A 20,972-nucleotide genomic window follows, 5' to 3' on the forward strand; every position below is an offset into this window, starting at 1 on the left:
AGGTGTTTCATTTCGTTTTTTTTATTCAATCGACTTCCAATATATTATACCATTAAGTCAGTCATTCCCATTAATAATATCAATGTAATATATTCATCTTGAACATAAATAGAATGGCTCCCTGAGTCATCATTTCACTACAACTTTAAGCTAGCCCAGTCAGGCTAGATCCTAGGCTGACCTCCAGGGTCACTGCTTTTGCCAGGGCCACTGGCTGTCCTTATCCAGCCTCAGTGACTCCAGGGTGGGCTGGGAGCTATGGGTTGGCCCCTCTCCCTGCAGCCTAACCTTGGGGTTGGCTGTCCTGCTCCTCTGGGGTTGAAGCTGGAGAACTGGAGCCGAGCTGGTCCTTCCAAAGTGGCCTGCAGACACTGACAGGCCAGGAGTGCGGCTTGTCTTTTTGGACAAACCTGCCGTAGGTAGAGGCGACAAAAGACGATTGCGACTTTTTATTATATGAAATAGATTCAAATAATTATGTACAGCATAACAAAATGTACCTTTTTTGTTGCGCTGAGGAACAGGTGGGCCACCATTTATCTCCAAACTTTTAAAAAAGGACAGAAATGATTGATGTTATCCCAGCTAGAAATATGAAAGCATAGCTTTTTAGGGCAAAAAAAACAAACATACCTTAGTGATGGCAGCCCCACTATTTTCTGCCTTTCGAACTCTGCAGTAAAAATGTGTGAGATCTTGGCATCCTCGATGAGATGCTGGGTCAAAAGGTTGTACATAGATGGAGTGTTTCGACATTCCACCAACAAGAGGCGATGTGCGTGACGGTTAAAGGTGAGGTAGCCGAGGGCACTTGAAGATGCCGTTCGCACCTGAAGATATTCAAGATTTTACCACAATGCTTGTATCAAAAATCTGCACATCGTAACCTGAAATATGTAAAGTTGGATAGCATTTGATGGTTGTAGAATTAATTATCTTGATAGTCTGTTAAGTTAAATTCTTCAGTCAGTCATATCATTTAGTGTCATTACTTGAAGTCAAGAGCAGTTCAGATTCTCCAAATAAGATTTCAGGCAATAGTCATAGACAGGAATGCTCCCCCACACCACAAGTCCCATCCTTACCTCTTCCTCCTCAGAATACAGGTGAGCACATAGGTGACCAACAGCTCCCATGGTGACAATAGCATCAGGAATACCTGCCCGGGTGTGAGCCAGACTGGCTAGCAACTGAGCTATGGCAGAAATGTATGCAGTAAGGTAAGACTAGGTGACCAACAGCTCCCATGGTGACAATAGCATCAGGAATACCTGCCCGGGTGTGAGCCAGACTGGCTAGCAACTGAGCTATGGCAGAAATGTATGCAGTAAGGTAAGACTAGTGTTCTTCTATACTGAACAAAAATACAAAACGCAACAATTTAAGATTTTACTGAGTTACAGTTCATAAGGAAATCAGTCAATTGAAATAAATTAATTATGCATCTGTTGGTCACAGATAACTTTAAAAAATGGGCCTCAGGATCTCATCACATATTTCTGTACACTCAAAACTGCACATTTTAGAATGGGTTTTTGTCCCCAGCACAAGGTACACCTGTGTAATGATCATGCCATTTAATCAGTTTCTTGATATGCCACACCTGTCAGGTGGATGGATTATCTTGGCAGAAATTCTCACTAAACAGGGATGTAAACAAATTTGTGCAAAAAATGTGAGAAATCAGCTTTTTGTGCGTATGGAACATTTCTGGGGTCTTATTTTAGCTCATGAAACATGGAACCAACAGTTTACATGTTGCATTTATATTTTTGCTCAGTGTATATAATGTTCTTCCCATACATAGTACTGGGCTGAAGTTACCTGTCAGGACCACAGTGTTGGGATTAGTGGACTGCAGAAGGTCTACAAGGACAGTCACCCCTCTGGCAGACAGAGTCACCTGGTCCGTGTCTGTGATCACTTTGGCCAGCACAACTATCTGGAGAGACCAGTTACCACAAAACGAAAAGGTAGCGATAAAAGGCATTACCTAACACTAATTCCGTGTCAAGTCGGAAAACACATACAAATCAGCAGCTGTTAATGACTCATTGATATTACTGTGGCCCTCAGGTGATTTTTTTTAATGATCTAGTTCATGGCTACCTGAAAAGCAGCTTTGGCCCTCTCCATCTCGTTCCTGGAGTTCAAGAAGGGCTCGTACATGGCTATGGGAATGCCACCATTCTGCAGGATAGCTGCCTGCTGGGTGGTGTTGTTGTAGGCAAACAGAGACAGGGCATAACCAGCCTCCAGGCAGATGTCCTGCTGGGAAAAAGGCAAACATGACAAATTGCCATGGGGAATGCACTTTACGGAGTGTCAACACCCCTTACTGCTTGAGCAGTCCTTGACCATTAAGTGCCAGTAGTTCATTGCACATTGCGATAACAGTATTGTATCTTGGATGCTTTTCTTTCTAATCTCTATTAGACCCATATCTTGTTCCACCTCATCTTGTTAGTGACTGTGCTGACAGCTGACATACCGAAAGGTTCTGGGCTAAAGTTATGAAGTAGCCCACAAACAGCCTTTCAAATGGTTTACCTGATCTGGCACTCGCAGCAACTCTAGAACTGTTTCGTAGGTAAACTTCTCTTTTTCCCAGAAGGTTGTTTGTAGGTCCTGGTTTCCCAGCAGCACACAGGCCAGCGTTTGAGCCACTTGGACCTGAGGGAGAATCAACATGTCACCCAAGCCTCAATTTCTTTCAATGGAAATTCTAGTATTGGACGCCCTTGTATGTGGGACTTTTGTGGCACTACCAAGGACATTTAAGGGGAGAGAGAGAACGCTTTTTTGTGTGTGTGATCGATTTCCAATGTATTTACCTTGACCTGCAGTGATTCTTGGTGCTTCACAAGTTCTAACAGAGTTGGAATGGCTTGCGCCTCAGCTATGACCCTCTGGCTGTTTGGGTTATTGGTGTGTGCCCCTCCTAAAATTAGATGTACGAAACATGCATGCACTAGAAGTTATGGTATATTATTAGCTTGTATACCATGACTTGTTTCCAAGTCAAGTCTGAAAGCCATGTTACTACTGTAGCACTGTTAAAACTTCAATGGTCAAAATCGTCAAGTAGTATCATGACAAAGGTTTACTCAAATCGCCCATTGATACCAATGCATGGTTTACGCAAACCTTTGATTGCCTTAATCTTATCTTGAGAAACACAGTACATGCAACAGTGAGAATGTACAAACCAATACACAGGATGCCCAGGGATCGTATAACACTGAGGAGGGTACTCTCTGTGGTCCGGGACCCCCGTAGTAGACGAACCAGCGGGGGCACCCCATTTTCTTTACACAGCCCATCCTGGTGGCTCCGACTGTCCCTGCTCAGTGCTATAACTGCCTGGCAGCCTGAAAGACAATACTATTTTTTTTACTCTTTACCAAGCTGAATTGTATGTAAACCTCGACTTGAATTCTTTCATACGGTCCCTCTCTGGCGTGACCAGATCTGAAACCTCCACACCACATTTGACAATTGGTGGCAGTGCTGGGGTGTGAGTGATTGATGCCTTTATGGAGTATCGGCCAGCAGTGGTGTCCATCAGTGTAAAGATGACAGGACGAAGGCATAAGTTGCTGCCAGCTGTCAGCTCATGAAAGAGTCATGGCGGAAAATATTATCTAGGTAAGCTAGTTGGCTAGAGTTTTGACCTGTCAATTAGTTGGCCCTAATAACAATTTTGGGTTATGCATAGTGTAAAGTTAGTCGCTAGGACTATAAGCTGACATTAGCAGTCATGACTGTTAGTGCCATTACTATGGTGGCGTTATGTAGACTTTGTGACAGATGGTTCAGGTAAAGTGTTACCTAGAATTCAATCTGTACATTCACTTTTTAAACCATTGGTCGGGGTGTTACTGTGGTCAGGCGCAGGCCTACCATTTCCACATCATTAACCTCAGTTCGTCTCCCTTTTAAGAGAACGACAGGCATTTTTTTGGTGAAAAAGAAGGCTGGAATGAAAGAACCATCTGTCCTCTTGTCTGGACAGAAACTATTTCAGAAGCTGCTGTACAGATGTTCTGTAGACATGTTTGACAGACCGAGGACCTGAGGGAAGAGTAGAGGCTCTTAAAAACTACCCGGGAACATGTGTTCAAGGAATGACAGAGGTATGGGGAGTGACCCATCCCATTTCAATTGATACCCCAGTTCTTCCAAATCAACTTTGGGATATTGAAATGTTTGTCTCATTCAAATTTTGTTTGAGATTGTGTTCCTCTTATTTTCAAGGTGTTGGGATTCCCAATGGAGGGATAGACAGACAGGCATTCCTGACTGCATGCCTTCCTGTGCTCTGGCTGCGGGTGATGAGTCTAGCAGAAGAAAGCCGTCTGGGGGCAGGAGGCGGCTGGTCTTGTGGTGACAGAGGTGAGCCTCGCTCCAGCACAAACCTCAGGGTGCCTGTTTATGGTACCGTCAATCATTTATCCGCATCGCCTGTCAACAGCGCATGGAAGTTTCGTTGTTTTACGACACTCAGTGTTTAGTTTCATCGATCCCCGGAGACGGCATCCCCTTGACCCGAATAAAATGTCTGGAAAAGCTTGATGTCAGCGAGCCAACTCTGTCCATGAACCGATGATTGCCATTTAACTTCCTCTTGTGAGAGAGATTACTTTGGTGTAAAAGACCTATTTTGCATAAGAGACTTAGCAAGTACAGAGGGGTAGCGTTTAAAACAAAAATATGAGAAATGAGAGAACCTACCGACATATTGCATCCTGTCGGAGGAGGAGAGGATGAGCTCGAGGATGAAGTGGTAGCCGATGTGCTCTGCCATGAGTCTCTGTTGCTTCAGAGTGTGTCCTGCCAGGGCCCATAGAGAGACGGCCCCCTGCTCCCTCGCCTCCACCTGGAACACCTGGGTCACGTTCAATAGGGAGAAAACTTTTTTGAAAGATTTAAATGGGGAGGTACTATCTGAATTTGTCCCACAAGAGCACAATGTTAATTTTCTGTGGCAAAACAGTTTGATACAGTGTGCCCTACTGAACTCAACCCTGAACATGGCCCAGGGGACACAACTTAAAGTACATGAATATAAAATGTTCAAGAATTCCATAAGCATATTTAAAAATGAGGGAAACAATGATTTGACTTGCTCAGGTCCTACCTTTAAGAGTCGTAGGAGGTGCTTGGCGGCCGACTTCTTCAGAAAGCGGGCCTGAATGGCAGGGTTGTGATCAGCGATGGCCTCCAGGGCTCTGGCTGCCGTCACCTGCGTGGCTATCTTCCTCCCCCGCAGTATGAGCACCAACGGGGCCACGGCACCCACTCCACAGATGGTGTCCTGGTTCTCCCGGTGTCCCTTAGCCAGCTCAGCCAGAGCCGCACACACCTCCTCTTGCAACACTTCTGGAGAATACATGGCCAGAAAGACGATTCATCATCATGTTCTATAACATCATGATCATCGTCTTACTCATGATTTAACAGTGTACCTGATCTGACAGTCAAGAGCTCCACAAGTTGTGGAATCCCCCCAGCCAAAGCCACGGCCGTCTGATTGCCGGGGCTACGGACACACAGCGCCTTGATGCACCGCACAGTGTTCACCAGCACATCATGTAGGTCCGAGCCCAGGAGCCTTACCAACGGGGCCACTCCACCCTGGACACACACAAATGAACTGTCAAACACGCATGCAGGAATCGTCAAACATACACAAATACAGGACACACACACACACACAAGCCTGGTTATAACTGAACCCACCTATTAGTTAGAGCAATTACTAACCAGATGGGCTATGGGAAAGACTGATTATATCAGTAGTACTAACCTGCTGGGCTATGAGGGACTGGTACTGGTCACTGTGCCCTGCCAGGTCTGCCAGTATGAGGGCACAGCGGGAGTGGAGCTCGGCCTGCTGGCTGCCCAGCAGATTTACCAGAACCGGCACGGCACCATAGCGCACCAGGGCCTCACACACGGGTGTCCTCTCCGAGATGTGACACACCACGGCGGCAGCCATACGTTGCAGCGCTGGTCTCGTGCTGCGCATTAGCTCCAACAGGGCCGGGATCCCTCCTACAGAATAGGTCAACTGCTTTAGGGTCCTTCGATATTTTGATTCTATTGCAAGTGGCCTAGCTTTGTATTCCGTAGTACCAAAAATGTTTAATGCTGTAATGTTACTGTGATATGGAGTATAACTCTAAGGATGGTTGAAAATTAGCTAAATATAAATTGGCAATACAAAGCTAGTATTCATGGCTATAGTATAAAACAAGGCATTCCTGTCTGATATAGGCCCAAACTCTCCAAAAACTCACTCACCTGCATCCATGATATCCCTCCAGAAGGACTTGGCCGTGACACACAGAGCTTCCAGGCAGCGGATGGCCATCTCCAGCCTGCGGTGGTCCTCGCTGTGCAGCATCTCTGCTCCATCACACACACACACACATACACCTCAGTATCCGTGCAGACTCATCGAACGGATACAACCTGCGATCCAAACAAACATTGGCCTTGCTTAACCCTCGCTCGCTAGCTAATTCCCATCTCTTCCACCAGGCAGCGTACCCACGAGGATCTTCCAGACAGGCAGGTCCGGCAGGCCCAGCGAGATGAGGTGCCTGAGGACTTTGGGGTGGAAGTAGAGGGCGGCCAGCTGCACGACGTCGTTGCCCTTGCTGTCCCTCCTCCTCCAGTTGGCTCCCGCGGACAGCATGTAGTCCAGGGCCTCCACGGAGCCAGACGTGGCCGTCAGGAGCAACGGGCAGCTGCGGTACCTGAGGAGACAAAAAAACAACACCGTCAACCTGTGTGCACGTAGAAGCAGATGCATCCGTACCGCCTCCAGTGCATTTTGTGGCGTCTGTTACTTGTATGTCAGTGGAGGCTGCCGAGGGGAGGACCGCTCATAATAATGGCCGGAACGGAGTCAATGGAATGGTATCGACGACATGGAAACCACGTGTTTGATACCATTCCATTGACTCTATTCCAGCCATTATTATGATCCGTCCTCCCCTCGGCAGCCTCCACTGTTGTATGTGCTGATTACAGAGCAATGTCATGCTAGTGTTACATTAAATGACACTGAAAGCTTCTGTGAACGGTGCCAGTGGCCTGCTGTTGCATCCTACTGAATCCTGTTAGACATGTCATCTATTCTAAACCTAGAAGTGCCTCTTCACTCACTCGGCAGTGGTTTGCATCTCCACCAGCTCTGGGTCTTTCCTGCAAAGGGCCTGTATGCAGGCCACCTGGCCGTAGTAGGCAGCAAAGTGCACAGCCATCCAGCCCCTGCGGTCCACTAGCCGGTGGTCGGCCTGCAGAGCCAGCAGACAGCTGATGGCCTCCAGGGAACCACACTGAGCAGCCAGGTGCATGGGAGTGGAGCCTGGAACAGGTACAAACAAGTGGAAAGCGGTGTCTGAAAGCCCTATTTCGTTACAGTAGAGTGAGGCTGGCATGTTCTCACTGGTATGTGCTTACCAGCTCCTTCTTTTGGGGGCCCACCGCCACCTCCAGATTTCACTGCAAAATAAAAGGTGTTTGTAAACAGTTGAGGACAGTGTGTAAATGAGAGTAAGGGAGAGAGAGGCATGTCTCTGACCTGTGCGGCTGAACCTGCCACTGCTTGTCTGGTTGAGGTTGACCCCGGTGGTGGCCAGCTGGCAGATGATGTGAGTGTGGTTGTGTTTGGCGGCGTGGTGCAGCAGGGAGTAGCCCTGCTCATCCAGGACTCCCAGGTGAGATGGAGAGTTCCGACGGCTCAGCGAGTAGAACACAGCGGATAGGCCACGCTCTGCCGCAGCACGCAGGCCAAATGGCACACTCTGAACCCAGTGAGAAATAACACACACGATCATACAAGCCTTTTACATTTACTTAATACAAAAAAAAGAAGAACAGCTTCCTATATTGCTATATCTTCTTCTCCATCAGCACCTTGCAATTGATGGCCTTTTTGTAGCCAAATGTCTTCTTGAACTGCTCATGCAGCTGGATGTCAGAGAGAGGCAGTCTCTTCCCTCTCAGGGTTTTGATGGCAGTGTTGAGGGCCTCCCACCATGGAACCACATTAGGCTGAGGGTAGAATGAGCCCACCTCAATGGAGATCACATGATAGCTGCCAAAGACATCAAGCAGCGTGTAAGAGCCTGACCATTGGACACTGAAAAGCATGGGTTTGTGTTCTCTTACAAGTGCATCTGTGTGCGAGTGTAAGGCCTCCGAGCTCAATGTAAGTGAGATGTGTGTGTTTATGCGTGCATATTAAGACCGCTTCTCTGCAAGTGAACTTAACATACTTATTGCCGTTGACCTTGTGGACTGGTACGGGGAAGTGCTCTTTGTAGGTGGTGTCCTGACTTAGCAGATCTCTTAGGTGATCCACTGCAAGACTCTGCAGTGCAGCAAAGGCTTCCTGGAGGGAACCACAAGACAACCTGATTTCATTATGAAACTAGGGCCTCACTGTGGAAGTAGATATCTCTTAAGTGGCTATTGACGGCTCACTAGTAAGTGAATCTAACTCTCACCTTTGTTTCCTCAGAGACTTCCTCTAGCTGAGGGGTTCCGATGTCAACTTCAATCCCACCGTGAAGGTGAAAATACTCATCTGACTTGTACGGAAAATGTTTACAGGCGAACGCAGGTCCAAGGAGCAATGGTGGTAATTCCCTCTCTGTCTTCAGTTTATCATCTACAAAAACAGAATGAAAACAAAGATAAGCACATCTGTTGCAACCCCAAAGTCAATGGTATGATAGCCATAGGGAACCTTGGCACGAAACGTGGCAATGCCTTCAAATTGTGTAGGCATCGCCACACAAGTTGATGTTAAAACATTCCAAACAGTTCCTACAAGTCAGAATGTTGAATAAACAGAATTTGAACATACTCTGCCGATTGTCTTGTGGCGTTGGTCCTTCAGTTGGTTGAAATTTGAGGCAATATCCAAAGGAATTGTTATTAGCCTGACTTCAAGATACGCATCTCTGTGTGTGGCAATTAAGATTGGTTTGCTTGTGACCAAAGGCACGTGCACAAGACGGAAGTACAGTAACCGAAGTCTGCAGTTGTTTACATGGTTTTACACGCGTCAGGTGATAAACATTTCAACAGCAGTACTGGCGCTCTAAAAAAAAAGTTGTGAAACAACGCTTTACTGTGGATATTTTGTCAAACATTTTGAGCAGCTGAAGGACCAACCACACAACCGGTAGAGTAAGTTAAAAAGGAATTGTAGTCAACATTCTGGCTTATAAGGAAAACTTTGATTTTGCATTGCTATGTTTCAGACTGTATATTAAGTATTGGTTATAAAAGTCTGATTTATTAGGCAATGGGGAACCTAGTTGTTTCAGTGACAGAAAATTGGCCTCAGTCTAGAATTCAAATACCGTTATGAACGCAGTAAGTACGTAGCAGAGATGTAGCTAGTGTTGCTCATGGAGATCCTGTAAGTTATATTTCATTGTTGCGCTGTAGCAACAGACCTGAGTAAGCCGGAAGCATCTGCGCCAGGTCTGGGATCTTCATCCTCTTCTTTAGCCCTACCAGGAAGGGCACCAGGAAAGTGAGGAGGCGCAGGTAAGCCAGGTCTCTGCACACCTCTGCCTTCCTCTCCAAGCAGCCCCTAACCAGACCTGCCTGTAGACCCAGCCTCTGCTGCAGCCTCTGATAGGTGGCCAGCTCCAGCCTTTCCTCAGTCAGCCTCACCACACTGGCCAGACTGTGGGCGCCCTCGAACACAAACAGGTTGCCGTGCTGTCGGACAGAGGACAGGTAGGATGTCAGCTTAAGCAGGATGCTCTCCTGGTGTTGGGAAAAAAGCCTCTCCTCCTCTGCACTGTTGGGGTCGTAGGTAGGATCCACATTGACTTCCATGTTGTATATGCCCTGGTAACAGGGCTCCTCTGAGATGTCCTGAAGACCTGGAGGATTCAACAAGCATCACCAGTTGAGGGGAATCCTATTTCTAAAGTAGGCATGTTCAATTGAATCTAATCAACATCATTATTAAAAAACGGACACAATTTTGCCTCAAAGTTAGGGCATGCATTTATCTATGTCAGTATTGATCTTGCATTACATTACATTTCACTGTCACCCAAATACCTGCAGTGAGAAACTCTGCAAACACATCTTTCTTTGTCTGGGGCACTCCATTTGAGTCTACACCCATGCTGCTTCTCCAGAGTTCAGAGAAGCGAATGCGATTTTCTCTAGGAATATTGGCTCCATGCCAAAGAGCCTTGATGGTGTAGTCAACATGAACCAAAATTTGTCCTACTTTCGTATCATAATATGCTGGAGACAGTTGGCACGAGGTGCTCTGGTCAAAGTTGGGCTCAAGACTTATACATGGCACTTGGTTGAAACAATAGATGCCAACTGTGAGCTCTCTGACTATTTGATGGACCACCTTGTAATCAAGAGGGACTCGCACATCCACAGGTGCGAGAATGATACAGTTTGAGTTAGTGAAGTTCCTCATTTGTTTGATTATGCCCGGCGGCATTTCAACTGGCTGAGTGAAGTCATCACCACCCAGAAACCAGTTACAAGAGGTTAGGCTCAGCAACTCCTGAACTTCACCCTTGTCGTACTTCTCAAAGAAAGCGTTGGCATTTCTTTGAGCTGTCAATGCAGCAAGGTGGGCCGTGTCATCCTTCTCCTCTTCAACAGAAGAATGTTGTAATCTGGACGAAGCACTGGATGTCAGTGAGCGCGCCATTATGTCCATAGTTTACGTTAGCTAGCAGGCTATTTTAACCTTTGCTTACACTCTAAAGTACTTGCATAGACCGTTTTAGAATAATGGGTTAAACTTGTTGATGGCATTACAGCACAACATTGTTGCCTCAAAGTCCAAATGAATGTGTAAGATTCTTTGCTCTTGGCAACCAAGACGCTCAGCCTTGGTTACGGGCGCGTTTTGTCTAGACAGACTTGGGGTGCGTTCGTAAATTCGTTAGTTATTCTGCTCCCTGGCACACTCAAAGAGAGTGCTCTGAAATCGTAGTAGATAGCCAGAGTGAATTTTCGAACGCACCCCTGATCTCCTCATAAAGTTTTCCAATTTGTGACATATGGGGGCGCTGTTCAATTACTTTTGAAGGCGTTGCTTTGTTGAGACTTTGTACTGTAACCTATAGCGCACTGTCGGTTTTCCCCCCCAAATTTATTTTTACGTCGTGGAGGAATGAGATTCTGATTGACACAGGTTCGTGTATTCACTATTGCACACAGATGTGAAGTCGTATGTTATCATTGCTGCTTTGATACGTATACTTGACCTATAACTCACTGCTTTTAGGTAACTGTTTACAGCAACATTTGAACTAGCGTCTTATTTAGCCACCTAGCTAAATAAGTGACTGACGCTAAGTAGCCCACTCTGGCACGGTTGTTTAAATGAAAGCGGTTATTCTCGCTGCGGGATATGGAACAAGGTTGCAGAGAGATGTTGATAACGACACGAGCGGAAGATTCAAACATCTGGCTGGCATTGCCAAGCCACTGCTTCCTGTGGGGCACTGTGCCTTGATATCTCACTGGGTCCAAGCTTTGAATACCACTGGATGCGTGGACACCGTCTTTGTCATTGTAAGTATCAAAGTACATTAGAGAGAGTATTTTATGTGAATTGTTTTACTCCACATGTAACTGTACCTGGCCAACAGTTTCAACATTCATCAGTTCATTGGAACGTAAAACCCAATAAATATTTTAAGAATTTCGAAATACCTAAATTCGTGTTTAAAGGACTGAGATTATGATATGTGGTGATAATGTCAACGATGACTATCTTTTTACCTTAACAGACCAATGCCCTTCACCACAAAGCATTTGAGGAGTGGGCCCTGGACTTCCGTAATGTCAAAGTACTAAGTGATGGAACAAAGAGCAATGAGGTTCGTCAGCTTGCATGATTTCCCCTGGGATAGTGTTGTCTCATGTTAATCCATGTGCATTGTCCAGGTCAAATATGAATTGTACATTTGACCATTTTTATTCCACAAGGACCGTCTTGGTGCTGTCGCCTGTCTTCAGCTAACAGTCAAGCACTTCAAGATCGAAGACCATGTAATAGTTATCGGAGGGTACGTTTGAAAAAGCCTTCACTTGACTCAATGTAGAAAACATTTACTGACTCATGCTGACAGGCTCTTCTCCACACAGAGACACTTTGTTCAAGGAAGAGTTCAGTCTCATTAAAGTTAAAGAGAAGTTTTCTGAACTGCAAGCAATGTGTGAAGACAGCAGTCTGATTCTTTCCTACCAATGTAAAGATGAGGGTGAGTGAGAAGTCAGATTGTGTGCTTTTGAAGTTGTCATGCTAGCTGTAGCCCCAAAGAACTCAAATCTATTTTGTATCTCTATCCTGTTTTTTACACAAACCTTTCCATTGCTGCACAAATCACATGACTTGTTTGAAGCACATCCAGCTGGATAACATCTGTGAGAGTATCATTACATGTAATATTACATAGAGTATACCAAACACCTTCTTAATGAGTTGTATTTCTGTATTTGCTCCCATAGAGACACAGAAGTATGGTATTTTGGAAGTCGATGAACACCTTCGGGTGCTCTGTATGAAGGAGAAACCTCTTCCCTCGGAGACAAAATCAAGGAGAGCAGTATGTGCAGACTAACACTTTTCTGTCCCTCCCTACAATATATATACAACCTCAAGACTTTTCTTACTTTGGAATGTTTATAATTGCAACATTGAACACAGCAGATAAACCTTTGGTTTATGTTAAGGCTCAAACTAGGAGCAAGTAATCTATTTGCTGATAAGCTCAAGAAGCATTCGCGACTTGCTACTAAACCTCCCAGTTTCCCAGAGTGTCTACATATTCGCCTATTGCTAGTGTATGCCTTTTTTTTTTTCAGTGTCCATGTTTCTACTTGTTTTCCAAGAAAATCCTTCATCTATTGGATGCCTTTCTTGATGAAAATAAGGTAAACAGTAATTTCCTTAATTTGTGCTGATAATCCATCACTTGATATTAAACTAAAGCAGCTCTTTTGTCAAAGGACGCACCAATCGAAGAAAAGGACGCACCTGGAAACTTTTTGTCATGGCTCATTTCAAGGTACTATTTCAAAATTGAGGATCAACATTCATGGCTGCAAAAACAATATATTCTCTCAGTACACTTTCCCTTTTCCCACCACAGAAAGCCTGTGTATATTCATCAGATTTCTGGCCGTTTTGATGTGGGAAACCTGCCCTCCTATGTTGAATGTGACCGGTACTTCAGAGAAAATCTTCAAGATGTGAAGTCTTATATGATGTAGTGTGCACAGAGCCATGTTTGAGATTTACAATTTTCTTCACATTGCCACTTTATTTGTGCCTTAACTATTAAACATATTTTGAAAATATTCAAATTATATTACAATCAAAATGTGTATTTGTATATTTATTAGAAATTAACACGTCTGTTCATATTGTAGTTCACTGTGACCCTAATTAAGAGGATGACTTAGTTGCTTTGTCGAGTGTATAAAAAAAAATTGTGATGAAATGTTATGCTGATCTAAGGTGTAAGGAGTCTCTTGCACTTGTCTGAGGCCTTCTCGTGGCTGTTTTCCATCTTTGCAATGCGGGAACCAAACTGCATGGCTCTCTTAGGCAGTAGAGCAGATGCCCCCAGACCCAGTTTCTTGGCAGCCAGCCTCAGCAGCAGTTTCTCCCCTATACCTCGAGGCAGGGACAGATCTGCCTTATCAGACACTGGCAGGGCATTCAGGAAACACACCACATCCTCGTCCAAATAGGGAAACCTATACAAGGCCAACAAAAACATCCAGCATATCACCATTAATTCAAATACACAAAAGTATGTGGACACCCCTTTCAAATGAGTGGATTCGGCTACTTAAGCCACACCCGTTGCATTAAATCGAGCACGCGGCCATGCGATCTCCATAGACAAATATTGGTAGTATAATGGCCTTACTGAAGAGCTCAGTGACTTTCAATGTGGCACCGTCATAAGATGCCACTTTTCCAACAAATCAGTTGGTCAAATTTCTGTCCTGCTAGAGCTGCCCCGTTAAACTAAGTGCTGTTATTGTGAAGGGGATAAGTCTAGGAGCAACAACGGCTCAACCGCAAAGTGATAGGCCACACAAGCTCACGGAACAGGACCGGCGTGTGCTTTTGCGCATAAAAATCATGTCCTCGGTTGCAACACTCACTACCGAGTTCCAAGCAGAACTGTTCGTCTGGAGCTTCATGAAATGGGTTTCCACGGGCAAGCAGCCGCACACAAGCCTAAGATCACCATGCGCAATGTCAAGCATCAGCTGGAGTGGTGTAAAGCTCGTCACCATTGGAATCTGGAGCAGTGGAAACGTGTTCTCTGGCATGATGAATCACGCTTCCCCATCTGGCAGTCCAATGGACGAACCTGGGTTTGGCGGATGCCAAGAGACCGCTACCTTCCGAATGTATAGTGCCAACTGTAAGGTTTGTTGAAGGATGAATAATGGTCTGGGGCTGTTTTTCATGGTTCAGGCTAGGCCCCTTAGTTCCAGTGAATGGAAATCTTAATGCAACCGCATACATTCTAGACGATTCTGTGCTTCCAACTTTGTGGAACAGCTTGGGGAAGGCCCTTTGCTGTTTCGACATGCATAAAGCGAGATCCATACAGAAATGGTTTGTTGAGATCATGTGGAAGAACTTGACTGGCCTGCACAGAGCCCTGACCTCAACCCCAGCGAACACCTTTGGGAAGAATTGGAATGCCAACTGCGAGCCAGGCCTAATTGCCCAACATCAGTGCCCGACCCTACTAATGTTCTTGTGGCTGAATGGAAGCAAGACCCCATAGCAATTTTCCAACATCTAGTGGAAAGCCTTCCCAGAAGAGTGGAGGCTGTTATAGCAGCAAAGGGGGGGGGACCAACTCCATATTAATGCCCATGATTTTGGAATGAGGTGTTTGACGAGCAGGTGTCCACATACTTTGTCATGTAGTGTATTTTTGGTACTGGAAAATCTGATTGCTTCTAATGACCGAGACTTGCCTAGCCTCCTTCCCGTGGTCCCCTATGATTCTGTCATCTCGACCCAGATTCCTTGTGGAGATTCTGCCTAGCTCCATGGCCAGCTCTTGGACCAGACCCTCTTGCCCAGAGGTCTTGAAGCGGACTCGGTGTCTGGAGTACCCTGCCAGCTGCTCATCCGCTCCAATACCGGTCAAAATCACCTGCCATCACAGAGTAGTGGAACAGACAATTTACTTGAAAGGTTGTTAATTGGGTCTGATTTATAAAAAACATTTTTTTTTAAAGGAGTTAGAATATGAAAGACTTTTTTCACAACTTGTAAATGGAATGTTCCTTATTGTTTTACCCATTTGATACTCTACTGTACCTTGGCAGATGATGTGAACCCCCTTTCTTCGTTGCTTTCTGTGAGGAAGCCGGTTCCTCTCGCCGCAAACCACACAGCACAACCAATGCTGTCATCCAGCACGGTATCCAATGGGTGCACCAGGTGACAGATGTGCTCCTGGCGCATTTTCTGCAGCTCTTCCCGAGAAACGTTGATTTCAACAAAATTCCATCTTCTCTCTGGGTTCAAGTCCTGAAGCTCTTGCAGACCTGCTCTACCAGTGATCCTGTCTGGAACGCCGAAGGGGTTGTACACATTGGAATCAGGAACGTCAGTTTTAGAATCCATTGGCTTCGTTTTGTGCTTTTTGCTTTTTTTGGTAGACTCCTTCACAATTTTTGGTTCCTGCAGTTTGAATGCCACATTCAGAAGATCGATTGGTTGGTGGGTTGGGATGTGGCGGTCGGCCAGGGCAGCCAGAACCATGGAATCAATCCCTCCTGAGAAAAGAATTGCAATTGCTGCCTGGTCATTGGTCAGTGGTGATGTCACCTGTGTATCAAAGGGAAGACATTGCACACGCCTCCGTACTGCCTCACTGAGAACATCAATGAGACGATTTACCACAGGCTCTCTCACACCAGACTTTAGCAACACCTCCAGGTCTTCAACTGAGGACTGTAAGCTTGGATCATGTTCTATCTCCAACAACTGAGGGATTGACATGTTCAGTGGGCAAACTGGAGACGTGAGGGAGAGACCTGAATTGTTCATCATTGCTGAGGTGTAACTTGGTAGACCCTCCCACTTAGATTCATGACTAACAGACGATAGATTATCGCCTGCGTGAACCCATGGATAAACCTCAAAGGTCAAACAGCCAGACTCAGCAAACGCCCTCAGATCAATCCTGTAAACACCAACTGCTGGAACCTCTTGCCACTGTGGTGGTCGGTCAGAGCTAGGGAGACAGGCAGCCACAGACGTCAGAGTCAAAGACTTCTCCTCAGCATCATATTGCCAAAGCAGGCTTCGCCGGCCAAAGAAGTCTCTCCCAAACCAAAGATAGTGTCCAGCCTGTTGGTAATAAGTGAAAGCCCAGGGTCCTCGGACATTGCCCAGGACAGACAGGATCTCTGTAGGGCTGTGGCAGGCTGCGAGGTGGTGTGAAAGAACGTCAGTGTCATTCTCTTCTGGTCTCAATAACAGTCCTCCAAAAACCTCTCCATTCCACATCAATACATTGCTGTTACGGTCTTGTGCTGGCTGAGGGGCAGGGCAACCTCTCATGTGAAGTACGTGAGCAGAGAACAGACACTGGTAGTGGGGATTTGAAACTGTTTTGGTGATGTTGCAACTGGAGTTAGGCCCTCTTTTCCTTAGGTTTTCATGCACACGCTTCTCCAGCACAAGCTGGGAGGGGGACAAGCTCAGTACACAGCAAATACCACACATATTTATAGCTAGTAAGGCCTTATTTGTAGTTCCGTCACAGATTGAGTAGATTCTACATATCCTTCTTCATGTTGTCGAGTTCCTCTGAGGGAAGAGAAGTTCACATGTAGTGTATCTCACAAAAATAATGGTTAAGAGAGAACAAAACTTTAACACAAAAATGGTAATTCTTACTTTTGCATGAAGCAAGAGTCTGCCCTCTGTCTGCCAAGAAGAATATGTTACTGTTGGGCTGTTGAACATAGACCCTCTGAAAGGAATATGCATCAAGATTAGCATTATCTTCACAGGAACATCACACCTTAAAGAAATTAAACTAGGTTTTACATTTTATTAACCACTTCTTACCCGGTTTTTCTTCAGATTGGAGAGTTCATCAAACACAATTTTCTGTTCCTTGATCTGCAGAAACATGACTTTCAGTGAAAAAACCCCAGATAATATAGACATGAGTTCAGTTCAGAGAACTTTCATGAAATGATGGCACAACCAAAGAGAGACGGCCATTAGCCTAAAGATTGACTTTACTCTCCCAATTTCCCTGTAAGGTCTGAATGGCAGGTCAACCAGAATCTGGGTACAGCAGACGGTCTCCTTTAAGCCCCGGAAGCAGCCATTCACCAGCTTTTCAAGCTTAATACATGTCAAATTACGTTCTGTACTTACCAAAGAATGGAGTTTCACTGAGCAACTACCGTCATCACTGGCGTCCCGGCCGGTATGTACAAAAAAGGTCTACATAGAAAGTTACATGCAACCCAAAAAAATGTAGTCTGGAAAGAATCCAGTTGTTTTTGAGAGAAGTTTTTTGAAAGAAGTATTGTTTTTGAGGAAGTGCGCATGCGCCTGTTCTGCACCCCCTGCAATATTAGTAAATATAATTCAAATACACTAACTAAAGCATATCTTGAAATATACAATCACTAAAAAGATACCCTATATTGTGTACTTAATCTTCTTACATATTATTGCATTCCGTGTAGCGCAGGTGAAACTAATTGATATGACGTTCATAGCATGTGTTATAGTACGAGACCGGCATTGGTCTCAAGTCCAGTCTCGAGACCACAAGAGTGTCTCGGTCTTGTGTTGGATACATTTGTACTCAGTCTTGAAAGTGAGGACTCATTTCTTCCTGAGACCAGCGGGTAAAAAAAAAAAAAAAAAAAACTCAGAATTAGCTTCCATTTTGTCAGAGCATAAAACTGCGTCTGCAGGCCAAATATACACACTACTTTCTTGAAACAATATCTTAACAGCCTTTATATCTATTATAGACATGTTTGCGCAGTGGCGAACCTATAGGGCTTCAGTGTGTGACAGGTTTTTGATTCTGAAAGGACAGCATCCCTAATACCAATGCACTCATGTTTTCATTGGGCGTTGCATATGCTCACTTCTTAATCCCCACTGATGCGTATCAAAGTAGTGTAGTGGAGGAATACGATTTATCTGTAGTAAAATAGAGAAATCATGCACAAAGTAGCCTGCACAATCGCGAAGCATGTGAAATATATTCAACTGTGCGCCACACACAGCCTAGTTTCCACAGAATATCGTCTGCAGGCAGCAAGAATATGCACTTCTCAACTGGTTTTGGCATGGAGCAACTCACAGAAGAATGACATCGGTAGCCGGGAGGTTAGGAAAGACGTTTCAATTTATGACATCTACCAGTAAACCAGGTATTGAAAAAGTTTAGTCTGAAGTGTTGGTTAGTAGGCTATTTGTAATGTACAATTGTCGTGCTGTTTGCGTCAGGGGCGTAGACATGGATGGACCTGGGTGAGCCAGGCCCTGACAGGCCCATCCAATCAGATTGATGTGGTTTAAGCATTGTTGTGGACTTAGAATAAATACAAAAATGTGATGGTCTAAATAAAAAAGTGTGAATGAGTGAAAATCTATTGGAAAACATGTAGGAAAACAGGATTTTTCACACAGGGTGCCTTTCCTTCACTGGGCGAGCCGTTTGGGAACTTTCTGGCAAAATTAGAGTATACCCACTTCTCTAGGCACCACTACACAGGGCCGATGGAAAGACACCGCATGATGTTAATTAAGCACTGCAGTGCATCTGCTCTTCATGGACTGCACCAGATTTGCCAGTTATTGCTATGAGATGTTACCCCACTCTTCCACCAAGGCACCTGCAAGTTCCCGGACATTTCTGGGGGGGGGGGGTTTATTGCACCATATAGTATTGTTTTTTTCCATTCAAGATCTAGGGCGACTGTGCCTCAGAGTTGTTGGGTAAGCTCCTTCCTGGTTGGCCATGCCTGTTTAACAGGCCCACAGTCTACCAACCCATCAGTCCCCAGTAATTATGCTGCAATAGCTTATGTGCCAGGGGCTAGGGTCAGCTTTTCTTATCTGGGTTTACTGTGGGTTCTTAGGCATGCTCCCACTAATCCCCACCCTCCCTATGTGTCCCCTTCTGGACAACCTGAGCCCCTGGGTCGTGCAGCTGCTCCAACTGCAGCTGTGTACTCCTGGCCTGATTTCACCGGGCGTGCTACCTTATCCCGGACCCTTGATTGAGCTCAGCCAGGTAGTCACTGGTGCTTCTGCATTGCCTCCCTCACACTGACATGACCATGCCACCAGCCATACTGCTTGTTCTGTATGTGATTTCCTGCAAGACAGGAATGTCAGTGTTCTGCCCTGGCCAACGAAGAGTCCAGATCTCAATCCCATTGAGCACCTCTGGGACCTGTTGGATTGGAGGGTGAGGGCTAGGGCCATTCCACCCAGAAATGTCCGGGAACTTGCAGGTACCTTGGTGGATGTGGTGTAACAGCCTTATTAGTTTTGAGCTGGATTATGATCTGTAAACGAAATTAACACTTTCTGAATATTTGTTTTTGCTGTCTTTTGAGGAAGTGAAGTGGGCAATATGGAATATATTGGCGGAAGGGAGAATTAGTGAGTGACTTCATGGATGTATAAACGGAGCTCATCCCTAAATGACATGGACAGGGAATAAGCAGGTAAATGTAGAGCGTGTCAATGACAACAAAAAAAACGGTTCAGAGAAATAACATTACTTAGGATAAAATTAGATAACGTTACATATGTTAGCAGGACGGGGCTAGAAAGTTGTTTTCAAAACATTGGACCAACTTGAGCACTGAGATCTCAATTTTCTAGATAGCAAATCCAACCAAACACGCCTTAACAATAATTTAACAACAACATAAGTACTTCGACCGATTTCTCTGTAAAACAACGTTAGATCCAGTCTATGACATTAGCCAGAAGGCTCTGCTGCTAGCAATCAGTCAAGTCTATGGAAGAGGTAGCTAGATAGCATCAGCTTTGTAGTGGTTCTAACTACTACTATGTTGAAACACTCGTTTTAAAAATGTCCTTAAATTTCTCACAAGCACAGTATTGTAGATTTTAAATTATGCGAATATAATTTAGTAATTCTAACGAATTTAAACCATATTTAACGAGATATCCTCCCTGTCGGTTAATGCCTGACGCACCGGAAACGGCTCCCCCAGTAAGAGGGCTTGGAAAGTTCGAGCGTGTAACATGTATTGAGGCAATTGAGAGTTTAGATGGATTATTTGGCTGCCAGAAACTCAGATTCTGACTAATTTAGCTGCCTATCTGCTCATTACCCACACCAACAATCTGGAATTATCTAACGTTACCTTTTTGTTTAATTCCTCCTTCAGCGTAGACTCTTCCTCATCAATGTTTTCGTTCTCTCGCTGGTTCTTTGCAGACATTTTGATAAGGTAACACACAGCGAAGATAATATCTTATTTATTACCTAGCTAGCACTAGCAGACGAAAAACATTGTACAAGCAAGAGAAGTCAACGAGGTCTGAGTACTTTTATATATCATGGCGGTCCGCAAACAACCATTTAAGGTGCATGCCGCCCCCTACTGTGTTGGAGTGTGCGAGCAATCATGTTCTGCCTAATTCTGTACTACTACGAAAATAAAATGTAAAAAACAAATATAACTTCTACCCACCCGTGCGGTTGATGTCTTCGATTATCTGTTTTGCCTTTCTTTGACATCAGTTGCTGTAGGTGTCCTGGAAGGCAGACAGTGTGCCCCTGACAGGATGCTCTCAATTGTGCATCTGTAAAGGTTTCTGAGGATCTTAGGGGCCAAGCCAAATATCTTCAGCCCCTGAGGCTGCCATG

The 20,972-nt window shown here is 45.1% G+C and overlaps 4 protein-coding genes across 8 annotated transcripts; 1 reads left to right on the plus strand and 3 right to left on the minus strand.

The window, feature by feature from the left end:
- Positions 1-4: 4 nt before the first annotated feature.
- Positions 5-11,037, minus strand: ankar (ankyrin and armadillo repeat containing). 3 transcript variants are annotated; one of them, XM_042306666.1, is made up of 23 exons: positions 10,105-11,036; positions 9,483-9,920; positions 8,523-8,686; positions 8,292-8,407; positions 7,930-8,110; positions 7,595-7,817; positions 7,474-7,515; positions 7,177-7,378; positions 6,556-6,764; positions 6,307-6,411; positions 5,810-6,057; positions 5,469-5,637; positions 5,141-5,382; positions 4,735-4,888; positions 3,210-3,371; positions 2,835-2,941; positions 2,551-2,673; positions 2,110-2,271; positions 1,825-1,942; positions 1,086-1,195; positions 634-830; positions 501-547; positions 5-410 (listed from the first exon to the last, which is right to left on the minus strand). In XM_042306666.1, exons 1-23 carry the CDS (start codon positions 10,730-10,732, stop codon positions 190-192), a joined length of 4,368 nt encoding a protein of 1,455 aa, XP_042162600.1. In that variant the 5' UTR covers positions 10,733-11,036; the 3' UTR covers positions 5-189. The 3 variants fall into 3 exon arrangements, with proteins under 3 accessions (XP_042162600.1, XP_024244579.1, XP_042162601.1); XM_024388811.2 differs by having other exon boundaries at positions 2,110-2,268; positions 10,105-11,035; XM_042306667.1 differs by lacking the exon at positions 3,210-3,371 and having other exon boundaries at positions 10,105-11,037.
- Positions 11,016-13,409, plus strand: zgc:136439 (uncharacterized protein LOC678627 homolog). 3 transcript variants are annotated; one of them, XM_024388815.2, is made up of 9 exons: positions 11,016-11,212; positions 11,306-11,595; positions 11,814-11,903; positions 12,013-12,092; positions 12,172-12,287; positions 12,535-12,632; positions 12,892-12,960; positions 13,022-13,094; positions 13,179-13,409. In XM_024388815.2, exons 2-9 carry the CDS (start codon positions 11,404-11,406, stop codon positions 13,280-13,282), a joined length of 822 nt encoding a protein of 273 aa, XP_024244583.1. In that variant the 5' UTR covers positions 11,016-11,212; positions 11,306-11,403; the 3' UTR covers positions 13,283-13,409. The 3 variants fall into 3 exon arrangements, with proteins under 3 accessions (XP_024244583.1, XP_042162603.1, XP_024244582.1); XM_024388814.2 differs by having other exon boundaries at positions 11,023-11,212; positions 13,036-13,094; XM_042306669.1 differs by having other exon boundaries at positions 11,022-11,595; positions 13,036-13,094.
- Positions 13,409-16,804, minus strand: asnsd1 (asparagine synthetase domain containing 1). Its single transcript, XM_024388812.2, has 3 exons — positions 15,389-16,804; positions 15,040-15,221; positions 13,409-13,788 (listed from the first exon to the last, which is right to left on the minus strand). Exons 1-3 carry the CDS (start codon positions 16,802-16,804, stop codon positions 13,542-13,544), a joined length of 1,845 nt encoding a protein of 614 aa, XP_024244580.1. The 3' UTR covers positions 13,409-13,541.
- A 26-nt stretch (positions 16,805-16,830) lies between these two features.
- LOC112225143 (ASNSD1 upstream open reading frame protein-like) lies at positions 16,831-20,672 on the minus strand. The gene is made up of 4 exons (XM_024388820.2): positions 20,467-20,672; positions 17,153-17,206; positions 16,979-17,054; positions 16,831-16,888 (listed from the first exon to the last, which is right to left on the minus strand). The coding sequence occupies exons 1-4, from the start codon at positions 20,542-20,544 to the stop codon at positions 16,857-16,859; spliced, it is 240 nt and encodes a 79-aa protein (XP_024244588.1). The 5' UTR covers positions 20,545-20,672; the 3' UTR covers positions 16,831-16,856.
- Between the last annotated feature and the right edge of the window lie 300 nt (positions 20,673-20,972).

This window comes from Oncorhynchus tshawytscha, linkage group LG26, assembly GCF_018296145.1.
Source record: "Oncorhynchus tshawytscha isolate Ot180627B linkage group LG26, Otsh_v2.0, whole genome shotgun sequence".
In the NCBI taxonomy this organism is placed as follows: Eukaryota; Metazoa; Chordata; class Actinopteri; order Salmoniformes; family Salmonidae; genus Oncorhynchus; species Oncorhynchus tshawytscha.